The 25,913-nt window shown below is 41.8% G+C and overlaps 1 protein-coding gene across 3 annotated transcripts; it reads right to left on the bottom strand.

The window, feature by feature from the left end:
• Positions 1-93: 93 nt before the first annotated feature.
• Positions 94-23,729, bottom strand: igf2bp3 (insulin-like growth factor 2 mRNA binding protein 3). Of its 3 annotated transcripts, XM_038724580.1 has the most exons (16): positions 23,020-23,729; positions 22,005-22,065; positions 16,338-16,386; positions 12,965-13,016; positions 12,649-12,712; positions 11,682-11,960; positions 8,804-8,938; positions 8,110-8,232; positions 7,890-8,025; positions 6,639-6,770; positions 6,374-6,442; positions 4,919-5,038; positions 4,669-4,743; positions 4,318-4,449; positions 4,026-4,139; positions 94-3,094 (listed from the first exon to the last, which is right to left on the bottom strand). In XM_038724580.1, exons 1-16 carry the CDS (start codon positions 23,192-23,194, stop codon positions 2,993-2,995), a joined length of 1,818 nt encoding a protein of 605 aa, XP_038580508.1. In that variant the 5' UTR covers positions 23,195-23,729; the 3' UTR covers positions 94-2,992. The 3 variants fall into 3 exon arrangements, with proteins under 3 accessions (XP_038580508.1, XP_038580509.1, XP_038580511.1); XM_038724581.1 differs by lacking the exon at positions 6,374-6,442 and having other exon boundaries at positions 4,919-5,041; positions 23,020-23,727; XM_038724583.1 differs by lacking the exon at positions 6,374-6,442 and having other exon boundaries at positions 23,020-23,727.
• Positions 23,730-25,913: the final 2,184 nt, after the last annotated feature.

Genomic DNA, 25,913 nt, shown 5'->3' with positions numbered 1-25,913 from the left:
ATGAATTGTCTTCAGACCAATATAGCGATACATGTTTACCTCTTAACACTAACATACCCCAAAATAATAACGATCTTTAACACACCTTTGGAATTAGTTTAAAAAAAAGCTGCAATTTTTTTTTATTATTTTTTTATTCAGAGGCATTTGACAAGTGGAGCTGTGTGTGAAGGGGCACAAGCATGGTTGCAGAGAGGAGGAGGGGGGAATATCATGCTGAAGTTAGATCACTTTTCCCAAAGAAAAAAAAACACAACCCCAAACAAAAAAAACTCAGAGACCCAGTCCCTCATCTGTCTCATACCAAGAGGATGTTCCACGTTACACAGCCAAGAAATGCTAACAGAAGAAAATAGCTACCAAATAATCAGCGAGTGAGTGTAGCATCTGTGAAAGACAAAAGGGGGGGAAAAAAAGACAGGACATGTATCCATTTTGAAGTCTTACAAATCAGAAACCAAAAGGCAGGTCCTTTTTTTTTTTTTTTTTAAACTGTATTCTCATTATACTACTGAATGCAAAAAAAACACATGATTTGACCTTTTCACAAAAAACCCAAGCAAAAAGTTCAAATACATGTAAGCCACACCACCAAAATTAGAAAGCAGAAAGAAATAACCATCGTTGAGAATTTCAATTAAGCCAAAAAGAGTATATAAACACTGGCAAAATAAAATATTTTTGATCACTTTCGATTATTCTCTCAATTCTAAAGAGTACGTGATTTTATTCAACTTTTCATTCATATCTGGGTAAGCATGGGGAGGCATACAGGAGGGGGGGGGCTAAAGTCTAACAAATAGAAGATTGCCTCTACTTCAAATACGTGTCTAAAGAGGTAGATCAAAACAAACTGCAGAGGAATGGAATGGGGAGGGTGGTTTGGTAGGAAGGAGGCAGGGAATCAGGAGGTGTCGGGGATAATTTTAAGTATCACTTGTGCCCCTCAGTTGAGCGCGGTGTTAGGATGGCGCGCCCTTGTAGAAAGAAGTGTTTGGGGGAGACTGAGGTATCAGTGCGCGCTGGCGCTCAGTGGGGGCAGGGTGGAGTGCCTAGTGCCACAACAACCCCCCACCCCCTCAGCTGAGGTAGACGGCGTTCTACTGTGGAAGCATGGATACACTCGAGCACTTTTACCACAATCAACATATTTACATTCGGCATGAAGAGACAAATGAAATAAATTGTATATTTAAGTTTGGATTCCTTCCCTCTTTTCTTGCCCCGTCAGGGTTCATTCAGTATTTTGTCTGCCTTTTCGGGCCGGTTATCCCTGTAACAAATTGAAACGTCAAGTTACATTTGTTGGTTACAGAGAATGTCTTGTTTAAGTCATTTTCCTATAGCGAAAAAAAAAAAAAGAGAAAAAAAAAAGGGTCCATCAGTGAGACTCCCCCTACCCTCACCATGCAGTGAACGTTAACATTGACTTGATGGCCTGGCTACAAGGGCCACTCCGAACTGACAAAGCTTGCTCTATGAAAATAAACCTATTCGGGCTTGGACCTTGCTAAGACACCATCGTCAAGAAGGTGGCAGATGGCCTGGGAACAGACAAAACAGATGCTCTGCTGACTCTAGGGCAGCTAGGGAGCCCTTTACAGTCCACACTGCACTGCCCTGACCATAGCCCTCCTAGGAAGGCAAAAAAGGATATTTTTTGACAAATCAAAGTACCATTACCAATAACAATGTCAATCCCAAAACTAAATGGCATTGCTGCAATTATGTACGGTTGGCATTATTTGCATGTCTTAGTTGTTTTGTACTTTCAGAAGACGGTGGACCCTCAGGGCAAAAACTGAGGCGATTTTCTCGATACTCCTGTCAGCCGCCAGCTGAGGGGGCACCAACTCTTGCTCCTGGGCTGCTATGTACAAATAGACTTTATGTACAGGGTCATCTTAAGTCACACATACACATGAACAATGCCGCTTAAAGCACCAGAGTTGAAGGCAAGGTCAGTTGGCAGCTGACCAAATTTTAAATTTTCTTAAAAAAATAAAAATGTTCAAAGACTATCAGCTTTATAAAGTATACAAAATACCACAAAAGCAAAATAAAAAAGAAAGGAACATTTTTTTCATATATATAATCATTTTCTTTTCTCTTCTGAGGTACTAGATCCTGAGGTAGTTAAGTAAAATGCATATTAAATTGGTTTTCCTGGGCAGCAGCAGTTCGGCACCATTTCCCTAAGTGTCAGTCATGGCGCTGCCCTCACCTCTAAATATATATATTCATCTATGTATATAGGTCTATCTATAAAATGCATCCAAATTTATAAAATGCCACTATCATTAGAAGGGCAGGACGCCCAATAATCCACCCTTTCAGGGGTCCTGTCCTGAAACAAGACTCTTTCCCTTAAACATGGCCCACACAATCTGAGCCAACCCTCCCCCAAAATAAACCTCTGTTGGTCCGACCAGGACCTTGATAGCAATGCCTTTTCCTTTCCACAGAAAACTCATGAGAAAGCTTCAACCAATTAAACATCTAAAAGAGGAAAAAATAAATCTGAAGTCAACCAAAACATCTTGTCAGGTTTGAAGTACCACACCAAGGAGGTGATTGGATGGGGGGGGGGGGGGGGGGGAGGATCCTTATGTCTTCTTTGTGTTTCTAGTGTAAAAATGGGACCAAAAATAAAAATAAATTTAACACACCCGTGGTGGTGGTGGGGGGGTTGGGGTGGGGTCGAGGGGTGTGTACATGTGAGGGCAGGTGACGATGTTGGGAGCCCTCAGAAGTACATTCTCAGAGATGCAGAGAGGTGAGGTGGGTGGAGGTTTACAGGCATATGGTCCACTTGAAAGTTCATCAAGTAAGACGAGGGGTGGATGTTTGGTTGGGTTGATAACCATTGACCCCTGAGACGAGCATTGCAACCCCTTGTCTGCTTCTTCTCCCCCTAGACTCCGCTGCATCTGCCCATCTGTCGAGTCTTCTGGCAGATTCAGTCACCGTTCCTCCAGGTCCGCTGGATCCTTTACTTCCTGCGGGGCACTGGAGGTTGAGCTCCAGATGTGGGCTTAGGCTGCTGCTGCCTTCTCACCTGGGCCAGGATCTCCTGAATCTTCCTCTGGGCCAGCTAGATGACATAAGAAAATGCTAATATTAGATCACAGTACAAAGCACTTGCATTTAAAAAAAAATCCATGCCGTGCTCAAGTGGTGTCAATCCATGCTCTTTTCAGCATGTACGGGAAAACATCTGACACTTTACCAAAAGACCTTCTTGAAATAAAAATAGCAAATAATTTTCCTAAGATCTGTCCAACTGGGGACTGCTCAATCTGCATTAACTGCCTTTTCACTATACAAATCGCTCATTAGCCATGTCTAACAGCAAGAGAAGGTAGCAAGTACCTTACTGTAAGGACCTTTATTTGAATCCACAGAGAAGAGGACTTCTTAGCCATGCTGAAACTGAGATTAACAGGAAAGATTTTGCATTGGAATGTGCCATGGTATTTAAATATTTTAAGCTTGTAAGGAACTCCTAGTTGCTCAACTAGAGGCAGTTCCACTGACATTGTAGATTTAAGATCTGTTCTCAGCAAAGCACCTTTTTGTACACGACGGCATTGGAATGGAACATACATCCAATTGAGATAAAACCAGCCAGTCAGATCGTTGCACAATGCATGTGGCGAGTGTTTTAAAAAAAAAATATAATATTAGAGGGAGCTCTGGAGTATTTTTATTTATAGAATATTGTGTGGCTCCTTGTGACGGCCCCCCGGTGTATATGCATGTGTATAGTTATGCATTTGTTTTTATTTTTGAATATTTCTATCATGATGTGTTAGCATTTTTATCTGTATTGGTAAGGGTTAATTGTACAGGGCCAGTTAAGTCAGCAGTAGCTTGCCATCTTTATCACAGGGAGGACTTTTTTAATATGCACTTTTTCGTGTTACTGTACTCTAATGAAAACTAAAAAAAGTGCCTGTGGGGAATGAGACCCAGGGCTTCCTCCTGAGATACCGTGCATCTTCATTGTCTTTATAAAAACCCACCTGGCATGCAAAGAAGTGTCCGCTGATTTTAACTATAACCTGGTCATTCTCATCAGGCGTCTGGTCCCTGGGCACCACTACTTCTGCACAGGTCAGGTTCTGTAGCTCGTTTACCTGCAGCCACAACAAGAGATCAAAATAAAACAACTTTTAAAGGGAAAATTAAATATATACTTCATTTTTCCATTTGTTGGTAGTAATTTAATGATCATGCCAAGTCAAGCATCTGCAAAATTTTGGTGTGGGTTTGTTCAGCTAGTGCAGTGATTAATGAATTGCTGTGCTTGTGTACCGTTTTTCCACCCTTCCCGATGACTCGTCCAGCAGCAAAGGAGGGAACCTTGATGTGAGCTTCCAGTTTCACCTCTTCCTTGGGTCCAAAGAAATTCTCTTCCTTCAGCTTGCCAAAGATGCGACACTGAGCCTGCAGCCGGACAGGTTCAGAGCAGATTACTCATGCTGCACACTTAGGATATGGGATTTTATTTCCAGGAAAAAAAAAAAAAAAAAAAGCCACTAATGAAAACTGTAAAAATGAAATAAGACAATTTACACAACGAAAGCAATCCAATAGCTGCTACCATCAAATTTAACTAAATGGCGCTATTCTCTTATTTCTACCATCAGTGTTTGGGTACAACACCTTAAATTGAGCCTCTGGCGGTCCAACAATGATGACCATCCTCTGTTTGGCATCCATGCCTTCTGCAGGGGCAATCTGAAGGAGAGCGGTCAGCCAGCATTTTGAGAAAAAAAAAAAAAGTGAAAAACACACACAAAAAAAAAAATATATATATAACCAGATTCCTTTCGGTCCAGTGAAAACAGCTGGACAGCCAGCATCAACACGTTAGCACAGAGATTCACAACTTCACTACCTGTCCGTCATTCACCTTGATTGAGGCTCCGGCAAAGTGCGACAGCTGTTTGATGTGTTGACCCTGTTTTCCAATGATAGCTCCCACTGCAAGCGCTGGGATGAAGAGGTGAACCGTCTCCGACTCTGGGTGTCCCTGCTGGGTACCAAACACATTAGTACTGTGACCAGAATGTCGCACAGACGGCAACTGCGGACCATTTGCTCAACTCCAGTCACCAAAGTAGACAGGATCTAGCAGAAGCTGTTCAATTCTGTAAACTACATTAGAGTCCGTGCCTTCTTGAAATCAGCATTCAGAAGAGACAGATGCACACAATGCTCCCAACGCCACAGTGTATGTCTGTTTCACCACTCATATCACAGAGTGTTAAAACTAATACTTCAGTCTGAGTGAGCTGCATGCATCAGTTTGGAAAAACAAGGTTGAAAGTGTTGTCTGGATATGAAGTTCATGTTTTCTTGCCATTACACTTCAAAATGGCAGGCTTGTCTTATTAGTAATGACTATTTACAGATACCTGGTTTTCAGAGTGTGCCACTGACTTGAGCTTTGGAAGGGGAGGTTGCTGCATCGTCCAAGAGGAACAACAAGTAGCGCTGCTGATTTTGGATCGAGTCCAATATTCCAGTCAGTGTGTCAAGCTGAGGGCACACTAACAACTTGCTTGTTAGGTACAGCCGGTGGCCAGTGCCAAGGATACTTTACTCTGTTCGGAAAAACATTCACCTTTCCTAAAGAAAGCCCAAGCTACTGTTGCTCTCCAGGACTTATGTCTCCCCATATACCAGGTTAAACAGCACAGCGTTCGAAATCGCATACCAACGTACTACATACTCAGTATGGCTGAATACTGCCTACTAAATTAACGATAAGTGTCATTACTAGTAGACTGATTAAACTGAAGTCAAACAATTAATGTCTTCTCTGTATGACATAACTTCACATTACCAGTGCTAGCAACTGTTGAATGAAAATTGTTTAGGGCAAATGTAAAGTCTTCCACTACCTTTTTTATTTTTACAGTATGATTTTAATTAAATATTAACATTTGTGTTTAATTATTTGTTTTTCTACAGTGCATTATGTGAGCTCCATGTTTTTCCTCTCAACTGTACCTTAACAGCTTGTGTCCCAAGTAGCTTCCGTTTCACGTTCACTCTCCAATCAGTCGTAATTTTACCACCATTGCACAAGTCTGAAGAGACGCAATGCATTTTGGGGCAGTTGAGTATGTCCACATCGTATACTCTAATGCTTGCTAATTGCTAATATGCAGTCAGAATGCACCACTTAAGCAATTTCACATCATACTTGCACAGTATGTTCGTATGCGATTTTAAACAGATTAGGGCCTGCCTATAAGGTCACCTGGTGAAGGACTTTGATGTTGCAAAACCTGCCCCCCACCCCCAATCCCACAGCGAGCAGCCACAAGCCGTGCAAAGCACTTTGGGACGGGTGACTTACAGCAAGGGGCTGGCTGCTCGCCGACAGCACAGAAGCCCAAAATGGCCCCTCACCCCCATAAGGACTGCACTAAAGGGACAAAAAACAAAAACATGGAACTGAGTTGCTAAAGACTAAATGTGTGTTTGTGTTAAATAAGTTGTAGTTTGCACTAGCCTGACCCAGGAGTTGCAGAAAAGTTTAAATCAAAAAACACAGCCAGTCCATGGTTTGTAATTGTAGTGACCCCTCTAAGACATGCACAAAAAAGGTGACAGTCACTTACTCCAAATGATGAACATCCGCCGTGGGCTCCGGGAGGTGGGACACTGGACATTGAAGGACCCATCCCTGGTGCTCCACTGGGGAACAAACCCAAAGCATTCAGATTCAAGCCCGGAATCAGGTTGGACTGGAGCTGGAGAGAAGTGAGAACATTTCTATTAACACAAAAACCATCACAAGGTGTATGCTTGCTCATCAACACTACTAATTCCATTATTTTTGCTGCAAGTCACACCTCAGCTCAGAAAGTGAGAAGAACTGATGCAACGCACAAAGTGATGTACTTGACCGTTTACATCGGTGGCTAGGTAGCTTGTGGATATACACGTATGGTCTGAAAGTATGCCTCAAAATTAGTGAGATGTCATACCCAAATCCCTTATCCTGAAGCTTTAAGAGAAGACATGTTAAAGATTAAGTTAGGTGGGGGGGGGGGGGAAAACAAACAAAAAAAAGGTTTACTTACAAACAGTAGACTCTGCTAGTAACACTCTACAGTGAATATATTGTACAACCAGTGGCAGGAAAACTCCCCAGTACATTGGTATCAAAACTTGTTTAAACACTTGTGTTAGTGAGGACTTCACAAGGACTAATTTAGTAGGAAATCAAAAAAAAACCCCACAAATCACAAGTTTGGTTTCAGCAAGTATGTTTGTAAAAACAAAAGTGCATCAAGAATCAGGATAGGCTCACATTTCGACAAAGAGATAGTGATGTCCCCCTTGTAAAAAGCATGCACAGGGTGTAAGAAGCTTAATTTTCCAGGTACACCATTCACATCCCCTGTGTTCAGAGCAGCCACTGTAAGCTCATATGTGAGAACAAACTGATCACTGACACTGAGTTTAAGGAATCTGATTAGTATATTGCTCATTCCCCACTGTGAATTTGAAAAAAATAAATAAATAAATCTTTCCCCTCAGACTAAGACATTAAGAGAGACCTGGTTAACAACTTAATCCCAATGGAAAACCATTGTTTCTGAAAGTTTGTGTGTATGTATAACAATTCAGGATATGAAAGTACTGCTATGGCAGCAGTGTTTACAGATCACTGTCTTGCACGTCAACACTACTATCAGAACAGTTTCAGTTATCAGTTTATGGAAACTTAGTCACAGTAATTATCTACTGTAGCAGACTGTCTGTGTCACTTTTGAAGCAACTGGTCAATAGAAATTTTCCTTTAAAAGATAAATTCACAGTACTTGAAGGAATTATTTCTCATTGTTAAGTGCTAAAATGCTTACGTTCATAGCAGCCATGTCACTCTCATACGATTCCCTGACCTTCTTCATCACCTCCTCCTCGGCTCTTGAGCATGCCTCGATGGAGCCCTTCACTGTGATGGTCCGCTCTGGGTTGTACAGGGTCAAGTCCTGGAGACTGGACAGAACGGGGGTGGGGGGGCGTCATGTCTGGCATTGAAGCAAATACTAAATTAAAATACATCAAATCAAAAGGTCTTACGGTGAGATTGTGATCTTGGTCCCCGTATCCTGCTCAATTTTCTTCAGGTTGCGTCCTTCCTTCCCAATTAATCTTCCAACAAAGTTGTTGTGTGCAAGTATCTTCAGTGGGATCTCCTCAGTACTGTGCAAGACAGGATGTTTAGTCATCACACACCTCAAGCTTACTGATGTTATACTCCTTGAAAGCCATGCCTGCAAATTTGCAGGCAAGAATGTTTTCTTGACTTTAGACATTTATATCTTACAGATTTTTACAATTCAAACGGTATCTGAAACATCCATCTCCCTTAAGTTCTTTTGCAATTTGAACTGCAAAGTTGGCCAATACCAATTTGTGTTATTTATATCAAGACACATAGGATCTTAACATAGGGATGATCTCATTTTGTCCACATGTTGTGATCTGTCAGTATCTTACATTATGTTTTTTTCATACACCATGTACAAGCTCATTATTGGGCAATGGAAGTATCCATTCTTTCAAACAAACTTCTGATTATAAACAAACACAGCTGCATCACAACATGTATAAATTACTATCCATACTCAACATCTGATTAGGCCAAGGGTGAGTTTAACAAAATTACAGCTTCTGGTCTTTCACAAGTATATAGGTGTCACGTAACATTTTAAAAACCCAGAGTGAGGTAAGGCAAAATCGTCTGTGCCCAAACAAAATGAGCCAAACTCACAACTTTGTGTCAACGGCTTCCTTCTGCATTATCTCCATGATTGTTGTACAAGCGTTCGAACAACCTTCTGGGGTGGAGTGAATTGTGATCGGCTTCTCTGCTGCACCTGCATTCTCTTTCCTATGGATGTCAATCCTGGAGTAAAGGGCAAAGCAAAGCAAATTAAGGCACCTTTGAACAAGGCCTTTCAAAGTGCTTTACTTTAGACAAGATATTATGAAACAAGATGACATGAACACAAATGATTAAAACCAAGTAAAATAGATTAAACAGAACTGGCCAGATTAAACTGAACTAAAAATTATAGTGCAACTATAGTGCTGTTCAAGATCTGAATAAGTAGTCCCAAATTTAACTGTCATGATTTAGAACAGAGTTGGAGCTGAGTTCTGGCAGTTTGTTCTACATAAATGGTGTATAAACTGAATGCGCTGCATCTTCATTTTTAAGTTTGGACTCCGGAAACAGTAAGCTGACCTCTCCCAGACCATCCGAGAGGTTCATAACGAGCAGCAGATCAGAAATGTATTATGGCATGTAACCAGTCAGTGTTTGATAACCAACAGAAGCATGTACAGGTGCTGGTTATATAATTATAATATCAAAAAGTTGATTTCAGTAATTCCATTCAAAAAAGTGAAACTTTGATATTATATTCATTCCACACAGACTGATATATTTCAAGTGTTCATTCCTTTTAATTTTGATGATTATAACTGACAACTAATGAAAACCCCAAAATCACTATCTCAGAAAATTATAATATTGTGAAAAGGTTCAATACCTGAAGACACCTGGTGCCACACTCAAATCAGCTAATTAACTCAAAACACCTGCAAAGGCCTTTAAATGGTCTCAGTCTAGTTCTGTAGGCTACACAATCATGGGGAAGACTGCTGACTTGACAGCTGTCCAAAAGACGACCATTGACACCTTGCACAAGGAGGGCAAGACACAAAAGGTCATTGCAGAAGAGGCTGGCTGTTCACAGAGCTCTGTGTCCAAGCACATTAATAGAGAGGCAAAGGGAAGGAAAAGATGTGGTAGAAAAAAAAAAAGTATACAAGCAATAGGGATAATCGCACCCTGGAGAGGATTGTGAAACAAAACCCATTCATTGGGGGAGATTCAGCTGCAGTCAGTGCTTCAAGAACCACCACGCACAGACATATGCAAGACATGGGTTTCAGCTGTCGCATTCTTTGTGTCAAGCCACAGCGTCAGAAGCATCTCGCCTGGGCTAAAGACAAAAAGGACTGGACTGCTGCTGAGTTGTCCAAAGTTATGTTCTCTGATGAAAGTAAATTTTGCATTTCCTTTGGAAATCAAGGTCCCAGAGTCTGGAGGAAGAGAGGAGACGCACAGAATCCATGTTGCTTGAAGTCCAGTGTAAAGTTTCCACAGTCAGTGATGGTTTGGGGTGCCATGTCATCTGCTGGTGTTGGTCCACGGTCAACGCAGCCGTCTACCAGGAAGTTTTAGAGCACTTCATGCTTCCTGCTGCTGACCAACTTTATAGAGATGCAGATTTCATTTTCCAACAGGACTTGGCACCTGCACACAGTGCCAAAGTTACCAGTACCTGGTTTAAAGACCATGGTATCCCTGTTCTTAATTGGCCAGCAAACTCGCCTGACCTTAACCCTATGGAAAATCTATGGGGTATTGTGAAGAGGAAGATGCGATATGCCAGACCCAACAATGCAGAAGAGCTGAAGGCCACAATCAGAGCAACCTGGGCTCTCATAACACCTGAGCAGTGCCACAGACTGATCGATGCCGCATTGCTGCAGTAATTCAGGCAAAAGGAGCCCCAACTAAGTATTGAGTGCTGTACATGCTCATACTTTTCAGTTGGCCAACATTTCTAAAAATCCTTTTTGTATTGGTCTTAATATTCTAATTTTTGGAGATACTGAATTTGGGGTTTTCATTAGTTGTCCGTTTCAATCACCACAATTAAATGAAAAACATTTGAAATATCAGTCTGTAATGAATATCTAAGATTCACTTTTTGAATGGAATTACTGAAATAAATTAACTTTGATATTCTAATTATATGACCAGCACCGGTAAATGTTCAACAGACGAGAACCCAAAATTGAGCCTGGGGGAATGCCGTTATTTTAGCACATCCTGATGTGTAGTTACCAATTTACACAAAATATTCAAACATGCTGAACGCGGCATTGAGACCCAATACCGAGACTGAAACGTTTGGGTTTAAGTGGATGCCATTAAAGACCTAAACAAGAGAAGCATATGCGCCATGGTCAAAATCCTGAATGAATACATGAAAATGTATTAAATTATTATTAAAATTGTTTTGGGCCAAGAGCATGTCAAGCTGTTGAAAGTCTTGTGAGTCTAATGATTTTACTTAATGAGGTTTAATATGGGCTTCTGATTGTTCTTTGGCGAGTCATCTAGCTTGTTCTTTTTCCCCTTTAACAGTGGTTTAATAACTGCAGTTTTCAGAGCCTGTGGGAAATAGCCTGAGAGTTGAGAAATGTTGACTATTTGCATAAGATCATGAAGACCATGCAGTTAATAGCATTTTTGTGGCAAGGTAGGAGGAGGAGGAGGATTTCAGATGTTGCACAAATATCCTCCAGGGTTATTTGGTTGATGGGATAAAACTGTCACGTTAATTGAACTGAGATGTTTGTCATCTTGTCAACTGGCATTCAGCATTTTAGAGTTTTTACTAATGTGACATTTCCACATGGTGCCGTTTTCTTACCACAGACCACCTTTACTTTAGTGGAAGGTAAAGATTTAGCCAATTTAACACTGGACGACAACACTACAGAAAAAAAGGACAGGACACAGATCACTGGCAATGTTCAGCAATAATTCCTGACCTCAGTGTACGTACTTTGAGTGGGTCTGTTTGGTGATGTTGCGGATAGTGGCGCCTTCCTTGCCGATAATTGCCCCTACAAACTGTGTGGGAACCAGCATACGCAGTGGGATGTCCGACTGCACTTTGGGCCGGGCGCCCAGACCTGGAGAGCCAGACCGAGGGGGTCCACGGGCGTTAAAGCCTCTCCTGCCCCCCACTGAAGGACCCTCTGGGGCAGCAGTCTCATCTGGGATATAGGACACTTTCAAGGCATAGTTTTCCATCATATATCCATTCAGTTTCTCCATCGCCCTAGGGAGCATGAAATAGATGTCAGTATCAAACTCTTTCAGATGGATCAACTGCCAAACAAATTTCTATTAAGGCAAATCAACATAATGCTTCAGGATTGATTCCTTTCCCCATCTTCTCATCAATTGAAGAATCCAAGGAGTAGGGACATGAATGACAGACTTGGGTCCAAAATGAAGAATTTGTCTCAAATGAAGGGTCCAGGAGGTAAGATCTCCTTACAAGCCCAACATACTGATGGGTGGTCACATCGCTTCTTGTGATCTATGGAGAAATTCACTCTGCCTTCATGATAGCATTCACTCTTAATACATGTCTACCTTGTCAGCCTCAACGATTTAGATTTGTTGTGTCAATTATGCCTGGAGACTTCTACAACCACTCGTGCAGATAACATTGTAGTATGATTCATGTACACCAGGGGGCACCAGATGGCTAATTTAACCCCCCTCCCTGTCCTACACACAAACACACCAAGTATCATCATCGCATGTCAAATTAAACTAGACTTTTGGAAGGAGGAAATCAGGAGCACCGCAAGAACACTAGACAGAGGAAGTTGATGCAGTTTTCAATAGAGAATGTTGTGCAACGTGGAGAAAAAAAAAAAACTTCAGCAGATCCATGTCAAAGACATCATGACATGAGCTGGAGGTTAATTGTGTGAATACATAGCGTGTGTACTCACAGCCTGGCCTGGTCCTTGGCTGCATATCGAACATTGACTACAGCAGTCTCTGTGTCAGTGTTTACTGTGAGAGAACACACAGCAGAGTCAAATCACATACAATTTTAGACCATGGGCTACTTTCACATGACAACATTTACAAATGAAATACTTTGGAAATTCTGCAATGATTTTTTCCTCAAAAAATTTTTAGTGAAACAAAATTGTATAGTTGTAATATGGCACAAACTCTGAATGCACTTTAGTGTGTTGAGGCAAGGTGGTGAAATTATATTTTAAGTAAGCAAACAAAGCATAAACACGAGCGTATATTTACCTTGTTCACAGCTCTCTACTGCACCATATTGAGCAAGCATACCATCCAAAACCTGAGAGAACGAAAAGCCATGATTACTCAGAGACTTTGACCAGAACCTGTTAGTGAGCAGGAGCTCATCTATGAGAACCAGACCAGCTTGCTGCCAGGGCACAGTCCATTAATTCTGAACCCCAGAGTTCAATGTTGAGTTACATGGATAAATTTGCTGCCTTCTTGTAAAAGCCTGCCTACCTCAAATTATAAACTCTCCCCTTAAGGCACTTGCATGGAGCTTGAGGTGCTGAGTGAGTTTTAGAACATTTTTAGTGTTTTTTTTATTTTTTTTTAAGTACCAATGTTAGATTTACAGGCAGCTGGTCATCTCAAGGATGAAGGTAACTACATGGATTTTTGGAAATCTTGACCACTTCAGAAAAACAAATCCATAAAGCTATGGCTGTTTTTACTTGTTAGACTTTCTTATAGATACTGGTAACATTTAACATATGAATATGCCAGCATGTTGGCAAAAAAAAGAAAATTAGAATTAATTAGAAAATTACATAAAGCCACACCATGCTGGCCACCTGCCCAAATCTGGATACCACAGGATTTCATAGATGAGATCAAATGTGGGTGAGAGGGGGAGCGAGCCTTCTAAGCTAAGCTAAGACATCCAACATGCAGTTAAAAGGCCACACCCCCAAGAGCTCAACCCCACTTAAGGCCACACCCCTCAAGAGCTCAACCCCACTTTCTAGCCAACAAGAGCACGTCCCTGCCCCCCACTCCACCAACCCACCAACATCCCGCCTCCCTGCCATCTCCACTCCCCATCATTGGCTGCTCCAGCACTGATATGAGTTCCCTGAAGCAAAGCGTTGCTGGCTCCTGGCTGGATGCTCTCCCTGTCCATCTATCAAGCCTGGCCAATGGGAATCCAGGCCATTCAGGAAAGGGTGGGGTACATTCCAGCAGGAAGCAGTGGCTGGGGGAGGGGTGCAAGTTCATGCTACACATTCTGTGAATTGGCGGTGCACATGGAAGGGAAGGGGAAACAGTCCAGGCCCACCCACTACAGTTTGTGAACACGCCACTATTTTCTCGCTAAAAGGTGCCACACACACACTGACCCATTGTCTTATCTACCTGATCAGATACATACAAGGCCTTTGCATCAAAAGAGCCCTTTCTGTTCCTCCATTCTTCCAACCCCCCCCCCCCGCCACGGAGGGAGAGAAACCTCCATGTCACCTTTTCAGAAAGCTAACTGCTCGCTCGCTACATACTAGCAACATGGGTGGATCTGGAGCTACAGTTGAGGGATATGCGAAGGCGAAGCAAGCCCACCATTACCAAAAAAAAAAAAAAAAAAAAAAAAAGCGCATGTCCGTAGCCATTTGATCACTGAGTGAATTAGGCTGAAATCTAAAGCCATGTATTAACCTCACAATCTTACATATTTAGAATACTACAGAACAATTTTGTAATTCAATAAGAAAACTCTCATTAGGCTTCTAGAGTCTTTTATAGAGCAGAACATTTAATTGAACACTATAAGCACACGCTATCACAGCTAAACTTCTGCAAGGGAGAGGGGGGCTGCGTTACTGGTACATGATTCTACATCTTGAATTTGACACAAATTACAAGGGGAAAAAAAAAAAAAAGGGGAAATTTGTCAGAGAATTTAAAAATGTTGAAATTAAGAGTACAGACACATTCACGTATGCCAAGCAGATTAGTATGTAATCCAAGTAGAATGTCTAGATGATACATAATGCCAGAGAGTTTTAAATTAAACACTTATCACATGCAGAGAAAGAAAACCATGCAATGTCCAGACAAACAACTGCTCACTCACTTTTCACTAATTAGGCAGTGGCCTTGAAATCTGACAATGTTAAAGCTTAACATTTCTATTGATATTTCCAATTTTTATACTCCATGTTTTTGCCCTTACCCTTTATGGGGAAAAAAAAAAAAAACAAGTGGATTGTATTTGAGATTTCACACTGACCATGAGCATCTTTTCAACTGCGTCAACTCACTTTAAATCCTTTAGAAACCTGACTAAACATCCCATAAACTCATCGGAGTGCCAATTGCGCAATTGACAATTTTGTCAAACACAGTTTTCTTAAGAATGTCACAGAAGCATGTATTTTGGCCTAAAATACCAAGGTTCACTTCCAGGCATTATCCAAGATCTAATAATTGTTACCTGTGTTTGAGTAATTGTGTGCACAGAGTCATTTTGGGAGACAATATGATTATTTAATTTTAGATTCTTAAAATGGGGCCCCTAAGCTGTGTGTATATGAACGTGGTAGCAGACAACATTATGGACTCTACAATTTGCTGCGATACTGCACAATAAGCTAACAAGTATTTCAGTTTATACTGTTGCATTAGTGTCAGGAGAATATGTAACTTGGTGTAGTTTGTGCTGGCATTTATGCATTGTGTTAGTTTGCTACAAATCAAAAAAAAAAAACCCTTCTCAGCCACCACAAATTATCCTTAAATTAGGATATAGTCCACTCTTACAGACTCAAATCTTTATTATAAACTACAAATATTTAGGTTTTCTTACATGGCCCTTGTATTTGGACTGCAGTTTGATTGTACAGATGCTGATTTTATGTTCTTTCTACATGTCAAGGAAACACCAATGTGTGCAACTTCATGAATTCAAAATCACTTAATTTCCATAAATAAAACCCACCACAAATAACTAATTTAATTTTCTTTAAGATAGAAATATCCCATGAACTACATAAGAACAACATTTACACACAAGCCAGGGTGTCACTTGGTTTATTTTCTCATTTAATTTTCATGTGAGGTTTTTTGCAAGAACACAAATGGTGTGAAAAGGCATTCACTTTGCAATCAACACATGCGATCAGTGTTGAAAGACACCATGACAGTTACGTACATCAGATCCTGTGTAACTCAAGAATCAAGTCAATGGCAAGCTTTTTCAAGAGGCTTCAAAAACCATGCCTGGTAGGTAGGAAACACATAGCAATATAATGCTACAAAGATCATGTAACTACTTTAAGTTTGACTGACCCATTGAAACCAAGACCACCTAATCCAGGCTGTTCCAATCTTCCATGTAGCTAAATTGTTCACACCCCCAACCGTACAATCTTTAAATCAAATTTCTAATGGTATCAGCAATAATTTCTGTTCTACCATTCACAGTTCCACCCACTGGTCAGTGTGTTGCGCCGGCAACCTTGTTCAAACGATCAAGCACATGCCCAACTGAAACCCAAAAAAGGGTGGCAAGGTGACTCCAAAGGCAACTAAATGAGAGCCCAGTCGGGCTGCCCCGATGGTACCCCACCCTGGAAGCAGTTAGCAGCCTGTTAGCACTCACCTCCCACTGCATGTGAGGCGGGATGTTCCTGATCTGCAGCTTACAGCTCCTGGAGAGAGAACAAGGCAGGAAGAGGGTGGGGGATGGATAAAGGAGGGAGAGAAAAGAAATTGTTGAAGGTAGATCGGAAGAGTGATGGGAGAGAAGAGGGGAGAAAGACAGTTAGTGGCTGACAATATCAAGGGCACAACAATACAAACAGTAAAAAGGTATCCAATTTTTTCTGAACTAATTTTAAAAAGCTGGTCTTTATTCTCTCCGCCATCTATGGAGACAGACTAGGGTGGAGAAGCGGCAGATATGACTTGTGCTTTAATTCCATTCCTACCCAGCAGGTGCACTGACACACGCTGGGTAAAATGAAGGAAATGGAGAAAAAGCAGGCAATGGGGTGATTTGGAATCACCACTGGGTGGCCTAAATTGAGTTGAGGGTGCTCAAAATTAAACTTAAGCTAAGACGCACCACGCCCTTTGTCCCAAAACAGAAATTGTTCTAAGCACTGGGTGTGACACAAGATAGGGCAAAGAAAAAGGACAGTAAAGAGGCAGAAAGGAATAGTGAGAGAAATAGGGGGAGAAAGGGGGTTGAAAAGGCAAAGATATACTATTGGAACATCTTGTCTACACCGAGTCAAGCATGAGCTCTGTAGCATTGCATCATGGGGATTCAACCACTGCACAGCTCAAGCCCACTCTATTCAACCAAAATAGACACTTATCCAGGAGCATTCAGCTGTTGTATCAAAAAAAAAAAAAAAAAAATGGGGAAGTAGGGGGTGGTGGTGCAGGTGCCAAACAAACCAAAAGGGAATCTCCTCTGGCCACGTCACACTAAATAGGAAGAATCAAAATTGCGTGCTTGTTCGTGGAGAGTGTGCACACAGCAGAAGCAAGTAGAGACTAGCAGTTACAATGGAGCTGCTGTGCTCCGTCACTAGAAACAACCCGAACAGACATCCCCAATTCATCCTTTCAGCTTGAAGGTTCCCAATTGAGTTACATGTTGTGTAAAGCAGCATGAGTACACTGGCTATGTATGGAGGTCATGCAGACAATGGAGCTTGTGGATCAATGAGTCAGTTTCACAAGTGTCCGCCTGCATGTGGACATTTTATTAAAATTATTTATTTATTTTTTTTTTTAAATGTGAGAAGAGTGGAGGCCACTCCAAAGTCCCCTGCCTGTTGACGCACACAAACCTAAAGGAACAAAATGTACATGTAGTTGAAGCATGCACGCACACACCGTGAAATCACAAACCCTGACCCAACCCATTTCCACACCAGCCCTGCACTCACTCTGCACATACCTGATACATATGCCGACAATTTAAGTTATATTGCACATAGACATCATGTCTGTGTAAAACCTTGTTTTTGAAGAGGAGTTACATTACACACCTCTCGTTCTTTTCCCTCAAGCTTCAACAAGCTGTTTAATGACGTATAATGCAGCTCATCTACTTGCTCCACTGCTAGTGGTTGTTTTGTAATCTACTGTATAGAAGAAAACACCTTTCAACATACACCATTTACAAAGTCAGTCTTTCCACCATGAACTCAAATTAAAAAAAAGAAAAAAAAAAAAAAGAAAAAAAAAAAAGAAAAACTGGTATGTAACAAAAAGGTAACTGAATAAAAAACAAACACACAAGCATATCTACGGAGTAAAATGTACTGCACATGTGCAACAACGGCCGCAGTAGTTCAAATTCCTCAGCTGAGCCACTACGGCCATAATCAAGCCAACATCAGTTCAACAATATTTAATTTAAGACATTAGAAAACTACTTAAATTCTTAATGGGCAAATTGTAAATAAAATTCCCAAACAATTTCCAAGAGGAATTCCAGCCCTTTCCGGCCCACGGTGCCATTCCTGGCTGATCCAGCCCCCTCTCCCCGCACAGTCTGTATGCTCTGCATTGCGGTGGGAACGCCATGTGAACTGTGCAAATGCACCACCCTTCCAGTCGGATTAACCTATAGCTTCACACAGAAGAAGTCAGCCAGGGTATGAGTTGGGGTGGTGGGGGGGGGGGGGTATACATTCCCTAGTCCCAGCCTTTGATTTGGGAAGGGGGGCACTAGCCCTGTTTCAGGCAAGGGTAACAAGGGCCCTCTCTGCCCTGTGGGGGTGGGGCCCTGTTGCCATGGACACGGACAAGTCCACTGACAGGAACATGTAGAGCAGGGTTAAAAGTGGGAGGGGGAGGGAAGGGCCAGGAGGAACTGGGGTTGGCTTGTCATGTGATGGCCAGGAGGAGGCCGGGCTCCTTATTTACTTTAAAAAAAAAAAAAAGGCCAATATTCTCTTTCACTGCTCAGCTGAGACCTACGGGGCTGCACCGTGGAAATTGTGCACACAAGTGGGTGAATATACACGTATGCAAGCGTGCACACAAATACAAGAGGATTCACATGTCAAGCACCATGAGACTGCATCACACCTGTATTCATCTCCATTCCTTCATCGTCCACCCTTACAGAAGCACTCTACGTTCAACACCATCAGTGGGGGACACACGAGATCTGTGCTCAACGCCCATCCACAGCCATTGACTATTCAGTATGCAAAGGTTCTGAATGACTGAACTCCACAGTCTGGTTTCCATTGCCCTCTCACAGGCCTTATATGCACACTGTGCACCCAATAAGCTACATTCAGCACTTGCGTTTGGTTAGATTGGTTTGGAATTCTGTGGGAATTCCAATGAGTTGGATATCAACAGTTAGCAATGACTTAACTTCTACAGAGACTATTACACATTTGTGCCTACTGCCACACAGAAAATGTGTTTTATTCATATAAGACAAAAAAATAAAAAGTGAACAATGAGAATCTGATGAGTCTAGGAGGAGGGAGAGTTAAGAAACCTTTGCCTGCAGTCTGGGTAAAACAAGGGGCCACATTCATAATTGTCTTGCACCCCAAGTCTCTGTCCCAAATCCCCGTTTTTGCAGGTGGGGCCCCACAGTGACCCCATGACCCAGAATTCCTGTAATAAGAGCCAGGAGCCATTTCTACAAAACAGCACTGATAAGACCTACACTATCGTCTCAATGTATACATGTTCTTTTAATACTTAAAAAAAAATGAATAAAAATAAAAAAAGGCTGAAATTTTACACCACTCACTGAGAACTGCTATGCTATGTGTGCTGTAAAGTAAGTCAAAGTTGAACACATATTTAACGTCCATTTCCCCTCTCGCTCTTACAGACAACCCCCCCCCCCCCCTCTTACTTGGGGCCACCCCTCTTAAAGCCATGCCTTTTTCTCTGTACATGTGACTGAGCAGGTATGGGCAAGAGACATTTTGTTTAATTTACAGAACAAGAGGAACATAATCTGAAGCCAAGTAAAGAATGTACACAATAATGACACTGCTACAACTTTATTTGCCTTATAATTAAATTATGAAATTAAATATTTGCAATGATTTTTTTTAAACCCCTCAATTAGTAACAATTAGCAAATATACATTTTATATGGCCCAGTTGTGCCAACAAGCAGTTCAATACACTTTTGTAAAACAAAAAAATAAAAATTAAATGAATTGCCATTTTAAACAGCTCTCAATTGTGGAAAGTAAGGCTATATTAGCAAAAATGCAAATACATCTGTAACATTCTGATTAATGCTTTATTTCCTATTGCACAATTTACATGGCTTCTCAGAATAAAATAAATCAATAAATGTGCGAGGCATTGTCAAGAACAAATGGGTCATTTTTAAATGCCAGATTTAAAATAAAATAAGTCTGAAAAAAATTTAAGCCAAGCACAAAATGTTTTCAGAAGTCAGGCAAAGTGAAATGTAAATGCCTATAGGTTGGCTGAAAGGTTCATTAGCTATGAAAAGAAGGCAATACATCTATGGACTAGATGTTTTCAAATGACTGCATTTTGTTGTGTTGTTAATACTGTATATTTCCCAGGAGTCACTTTTTAACACAGCAGATGTTTTGCTAATGCACTGGAGATGATTTTGGTGGGCTTCTGGCCACAATGTGACAAATTCATAAGAATGTAGATCAAAATGTTTGATTAAATGACATTTTGACCAATGTGAAACGCCACCCTCCATAGGCATGTCACCCAACGCAGTTCTGTCTTCTATCTTGAGCCTCAAACTGCAGCCACCCCACCTTGATCTCTGTCTGCTATAGCACTTCCCCTTCCTGATGGGTTCAAAGGTTAAGCCATGGTGATTGGCCAAGCCCCCTGTTTATATTTGCAGGTTGGAATGCAAAGAGGAGGCCCCAGTGTACAAGTGTGTGTTGTGAATGCATGTGTTGTGTAGCCAATACTCAGAATACTGTTCCCATTGACTAGTGCTATGTTCCATGTTGTAAAGGGAGGGCACGCTTTACTTTTTTGTGAAGTGTGGCTGAAACTCGACTCTGCCATAGCCAGCACAGCAGGCTGCACTAGGAGACCAAGCAACGTCACCAGTTTTTCGTGATCAGGAGGATTTGGGAGGAAGGTCTCAAAGATTTGACGCAAAATTCCCCATGTAGCTCACCTGGTTTATTTATCCAAGCTACGATTTAGACCAAACATACCAAGCTGCGAGGGAAAGCTTGTAGGACTTTCAGGTGGAAAACACATTTCACGTAAAGATGTCAGAAATCCCCTGATTAAGCCATCTTCTAAAGCAATTTAAGCCGCGTATAATAGTTTAAAAGCCTACATGTTTCACATCGACTTTCTGATTTCAAAGACTGTCTGTTACTTTACGCAAAACAGCATTTAACAGACCAAAACACACATTATGTGCAACACCTCTTACAAATAACTAAACCAATTAACAAGAATTTTATTCTATTTTAATTTAATTCAAGAAAAAATTTGACCGAACTGCGTCACCACCGAAAATATCCACACAATGACAAAAAGCCTTGGTATTTTACGTCTTTAGCACACATTACGTAGACCCTACAGAAAATAGCCTATTTATGGTACACTTTATGGAAATCTGTCACTGAGACACGGCAGTCTACTGTGGCTACGGGGGTCAAACTCTGAAACTAAGGTTTCCCGTAACTTGGGCCCCAAGCTTCCATTCCACTTGTGTTTTTGGGAGTCCATCTCATGCAACAGCAGCACAATGTGCAGAGTAGGGCGGAAGCGCAGGGCAGGCAGGGAGAATGACGGGCAGAGCCTTCTCAAATGGACGACTCCACAAGGCCTGTACGCCTCAAATCCAGCCTGCACTCACTCTGCATACGTTTCAGCCACTAGGCTTTATAACTCGTCGCCCTGAGGTTGGAGTTTAAATATTATTAAGTGCTGTACGTATGCGAAATATACTAGTGGATGGGCGAGCGAGAAAATACAGGGATGTGCTGGCTATACCCACATGCACGACGGTTTTAGGAGCACCCCACAGTCATGGCGAGAGGAGGAGTACACCACCATACGCCCCTTTCATTTGACCCCAAAGCATTCAGGGAGGAAAGAAAAAAAAAAAACCGACCCCTTATTTAACCTAAATGAAAATACACCACTCCATTAATAATGTTCAGTAGCAACATAAACGTATATTTCCGGTAAATGTCACTTAGTAAAAAAAAGCTTTTTGAAGAAAATAGCTAGAGGAATAAAAATAAAAAAAATTTGAGCTTCCACGAGTCAAACCACTATATAATAAAACTCAACCTACCTTTGACGTTTAGGGACAGAGTGCTCCACTTCGAGAACTTTCCCATGCAGTTCAACTTTACCTAAAAAACAAAATGAAACTATTAAATTTCAGTAATCTTTTCAGCTCCTACACGGGCTGCCTTCCTTGCTTTTGAGAGTGTGTTTGAGGGTTAGTGTTGACTGCTCATTTTATGTAAGGGACTCAAATCTAAACAGGCATATATGCACACATGCCAGCGTCCTGTATATTTTCAGGATAGTGTGATATTAGCAACACAAATTGCTGGAAGTGTGCGAGCCACTAATATAGCACGAGGACAGAAATGAGCCAGGCATTAGTCCAATTCGTAAAATTAGACGAGTTTTGCTAAAATTATTTCGTGCCCTGTGTGAGCAGGCCGAACTTTAATAACACACAGTGAGACAAACAGAATAATATACAAAAGCAAATGGTCGTGTGGCTCAGTTAGTTGGCCTACATTTGACCAACACAATTAAACCACCTGGTGTGTCAGCATTGGCGAAATGGCTTCACAATGTAGCCTAGCGAGTTGTGGCCACTGGAGAAGGCCTATAGTTTGAGACTTGGATAAGAGTGCAAGTTCAAATTGAAGCTGGTAAAAGCAGCAACACTACGGCCTCTGCCCACAATCGTGCCAAAGAGTGCTGTGAGATAGAGCCCACAATAGGGTTCACTTCACGGCGTCCACAGCCCGCTGCCTATGCGCCCCACTGCCCTGAACAGCACATAACCTGCATTAGAGAAGCCTTGATTCTCATCCTCATGATTGTGTTTACTCGACCATTTTATCAAGCTATACTCAGTGAAATTACAAGAGCAGAATTTCACTCAAACCCACGGCAGCTATTTGTCTGAGTCCACGGTGTCAAAAGGCCAAGTAAAGGTTGTGCGAAAGAAAGAAATGCTTGGATACACCCCCACCATACTGGGTTCAAGTAAAAGGCAATCTTCACACAAATGCAGCAGTTCGTGCATCTTTCCAAATACCACTTTTTTTTGCCCGGAATCTCACCTGAAAGAACATCGATGGCCTTCATCGCAGCCTTCTCGTCCGGGCAATCCACAAAAGCATAGCCAGTTTTGACAAGAAATGGACCACTGTGCGGAATCTTCCACTGCTCAAAGATAGTTTCGAAGTCCTCCTCGCTCGCCTCAGCGCTCACGTTGCCAATGTATAGCTTATTCATGTTCTGCGCCGAAAAGGGACAATCTTCACGCTGAGGGAGAGAGATAGTTATTTGCTCTCACGGATGTGCAGTGTTTGGAGTAGCCTAAATCGCCTTTACTACTACGGAGTGGCTGTGGCGTGCTTCCCGGTCGTTCAAGCCACAGATAGATTTAAACTGGCAGCCCCACAGTGCGTTCGCTCTCCCTCGCCCCTCTGTCTCTATCGCGCAATAAATAAATGCTCAATTATTAATCTCGTGTCTCCAAACGATGGCGGGCTGGGTGAAAAGGAGGAGAAACTACTTTATGTCTTCCTCCAAACCCTTTGGCAAAGAGACAGAGAATGTCACACACGGTAAGGCTGGCGCCCGCCTCTAAGTCTAGAGCCTAGAATAAGAAGAAGAAGAAGAGGGGAGAAAAAAATCCTCTGCTATTCCGGCTTTTTTGAATGAGCCACGTGTTCAAACTACAAATCAGCCCACACGTGAGGAATCCCAATTGCTCAATTAAGTGTTTGGGATTGGGGAAAATTGCACGGGAATCTGGGGTGGGGACAGCAGAGGGGAGTGGAGAAAAAGGAGGGGAAGAGTGGATTGGTGTTGGGAAAAAACCTGGTGAGCTATGTGCGTAAAGGGATTCCGTGAGAACCCAGTGTATCTTTACTCGAATCACATTTGTGTGCCTTTCTCTGCAAATCCTCTATTCTCATTGGTCGATTGCAGAATAGTAAAACGGCAGTGCGCTCACGCACGCCCATAGCAGGGAGACGCTGATATTGCGGGGGCTTGTGCGCACGGCTGTGCTAAGTGCGCTGTACTGATGACACAGTAAGAGGAAAAGGGGGTGGGGCCATTCATAAATGATGTTGCACTATTGTTAAATTGCTCACTGGAAACATATAGTTTTAAGAATCTTGATTAGGGAGGGCCCTGCGCCGCTCCTTGGGCCCTCGCGCAATATGGAACTGACACGTACTACTATCCACATGACGGCATCCATCTTCTCCTACTAGAGTGGAGCCATGCCCTCCCTGATCCACAACTCAAAGTCCAACAGCAGGCCCGACTTGCTCATGGTCACACAAAAATGATATTGAGGGGGTGTCTTTGGGCGAGATGGGTGCCGTCACGCCACTTGTTTCCCCCAACTTTCAGAGCGTTTGGCACAACGAGAAAGCCTTGGCAGTGTGGTCTGAATGCACATGGCGAATCCTCTCTGCTATACCTCCGGCATGGACTTGCATTTACTGAAAGAGGGAGGGGTCTCCTGCACTAAAGTGCCCCTAGCGTCCTGTGCAACGCATAGCCCAATTCAATCACGTGTGGAATACATGTCTTAAATATTACACAACTGTCAGTTACATCTTTTGTAAATCACAGACAAAGGACGATAGTTCACGCGTGGGTCATTGCAGATGATGTCCCTGTTTACAGGACTGATGGGCGGTTGAATCCATAGCCTACCTGTTGATGGCACAAAGGTCGATATGCTGTCAGAGCAGAATTTAGGTTTTAGGTTTTCAACACCAAGGATTACACACAATGTCATGCTTATCAATAGACCATATCTGACAGTCAAAAACAATTTCTTAAAGTGTCATTTTCTTAAATACTTCTGGTGTATGCATCAGTGAAACTGAAGTAGGCCTACATTTTACAGTATCTCTCCATATATCTGTCTATCTATACATCTATCTGTGCTCTGGTGCCAGTTTATAAAGTACAACTAGTTCAGTCTAATGCAATCTATTACAACAATCCTGCAAAAAAATTCTAACTCCATGAGGGATATAATTTTCCATTTTTGTTGTAACAGTTTTTAGAGAGGTGTTATGGACTACTGTACTGTATTATACTGAGCTGTGCTTCAAAATAACCATAAAGGTGAATCACCACTTCTCTAAAACAGTTTTAACAAAAATTGAACAGTCAAAACTTCATGAAGGTAGGATTTGCTATAGATTGTTTTATTAGACTGCAGTAGTTTTAGATTTATATACCCTACCTAATAAGCTGGCCTTGTGTCTGTTTATACCCATATTTATAATATTGGTTCAAAGTTCAACTTTAATACCAACATCTTCAGAGGAGGATTCAGGCTACATAAGTGTTAATGTGTGCTCCATACACAGCACATGTGACAGTATAATTTGAGATATGAGAAATACCGTATGTGTTAGACAATTTTTTTTCTGGATCATGCATAAGAGCATCATTTGATCCCTTTAAATGTGTTATAGGAGTTATCCTGTAGAAAGAATTAATTGTAGCCACAACAATGGCAACTATAAAAAGTTACATAATAGCATTGCCTTGAATTTCCTTTTTCCTGTAAGTGTTTTTCATTGTAGTCTACATGTATGATTTGCTAAGTCATTTAGCCTTTAAACAGCTTGATTTTGAAAAGTTTGTTAAAATGTATTTCACCAAGGTGTTTAGATGGATGTAACCTCCACTGCAGCAATACAACTCCCAGTGCAAAAACCTATGGTTTGAGCTGAAATGATAATACTGTGTCCCTGCAATGTTTCCTAATGAATGAGCATAGGTGTGCATGCTCATGTAAAGCAGGTTACAAAGGGAGTGTTGGTTTAGTGGGCCCTTCAGTCACTGGCTCAGACTGGGGCCATGGCTGTCTCAGTGGGTTTATTCCTCTGCTGCTGAACAAACACACAAAGCTCTCTGATTGGTCGGGAGGACTGTCCAATCAGGGGGCTGCAGACCCGCTCCGTACTACTGC

The sequence above is a fragment of the Micropterus salmoides genome, unplaced genomic scaffold, assembly GCF_014851395.1.
Source record: "Micropterus salmoides isolate LMB-PRFRI ecotype aquatic unplaced genomic scaffold, ASM1485139v1 Ms_hic_scaffold_17, whole genome shotgun sequence".
Taxonomy (NCBI): Eukaryota; Metazoa; Chordata; class Actinopteri; order Centrarchiformes; family Centrarchidae; genus Micropterus; species Micropterus salmoides.
Note: the sequence above shows the minus strand (reverse complement) of the source record. Positions and strands in the feature narration are given on the sequence as shown.

Coding starts and splice junctions, on each gene's coding strand:
- igf2bp3 (XM_038724580.1), bottom strand. CDS start 23,194: ATGAATAAGCTATACATTGGCAACGTGAGCGCTGAGGCGAGCGAGGAG. Junction 13,017..16,337: donor CGCCTCACATGCAGTGGGAG/GTGAGTGCTAAC, acceptor TCGTTCTCTCAG/GTTTTGGATGGTATGCTTGC. Junction 4,140..4,317: donor TCGGGAAGGGTGGAAAAACG/GTACACAAGCAC, acceptor TTGTGGCTGCAG/GTAAACGAGCTACAGAACCT.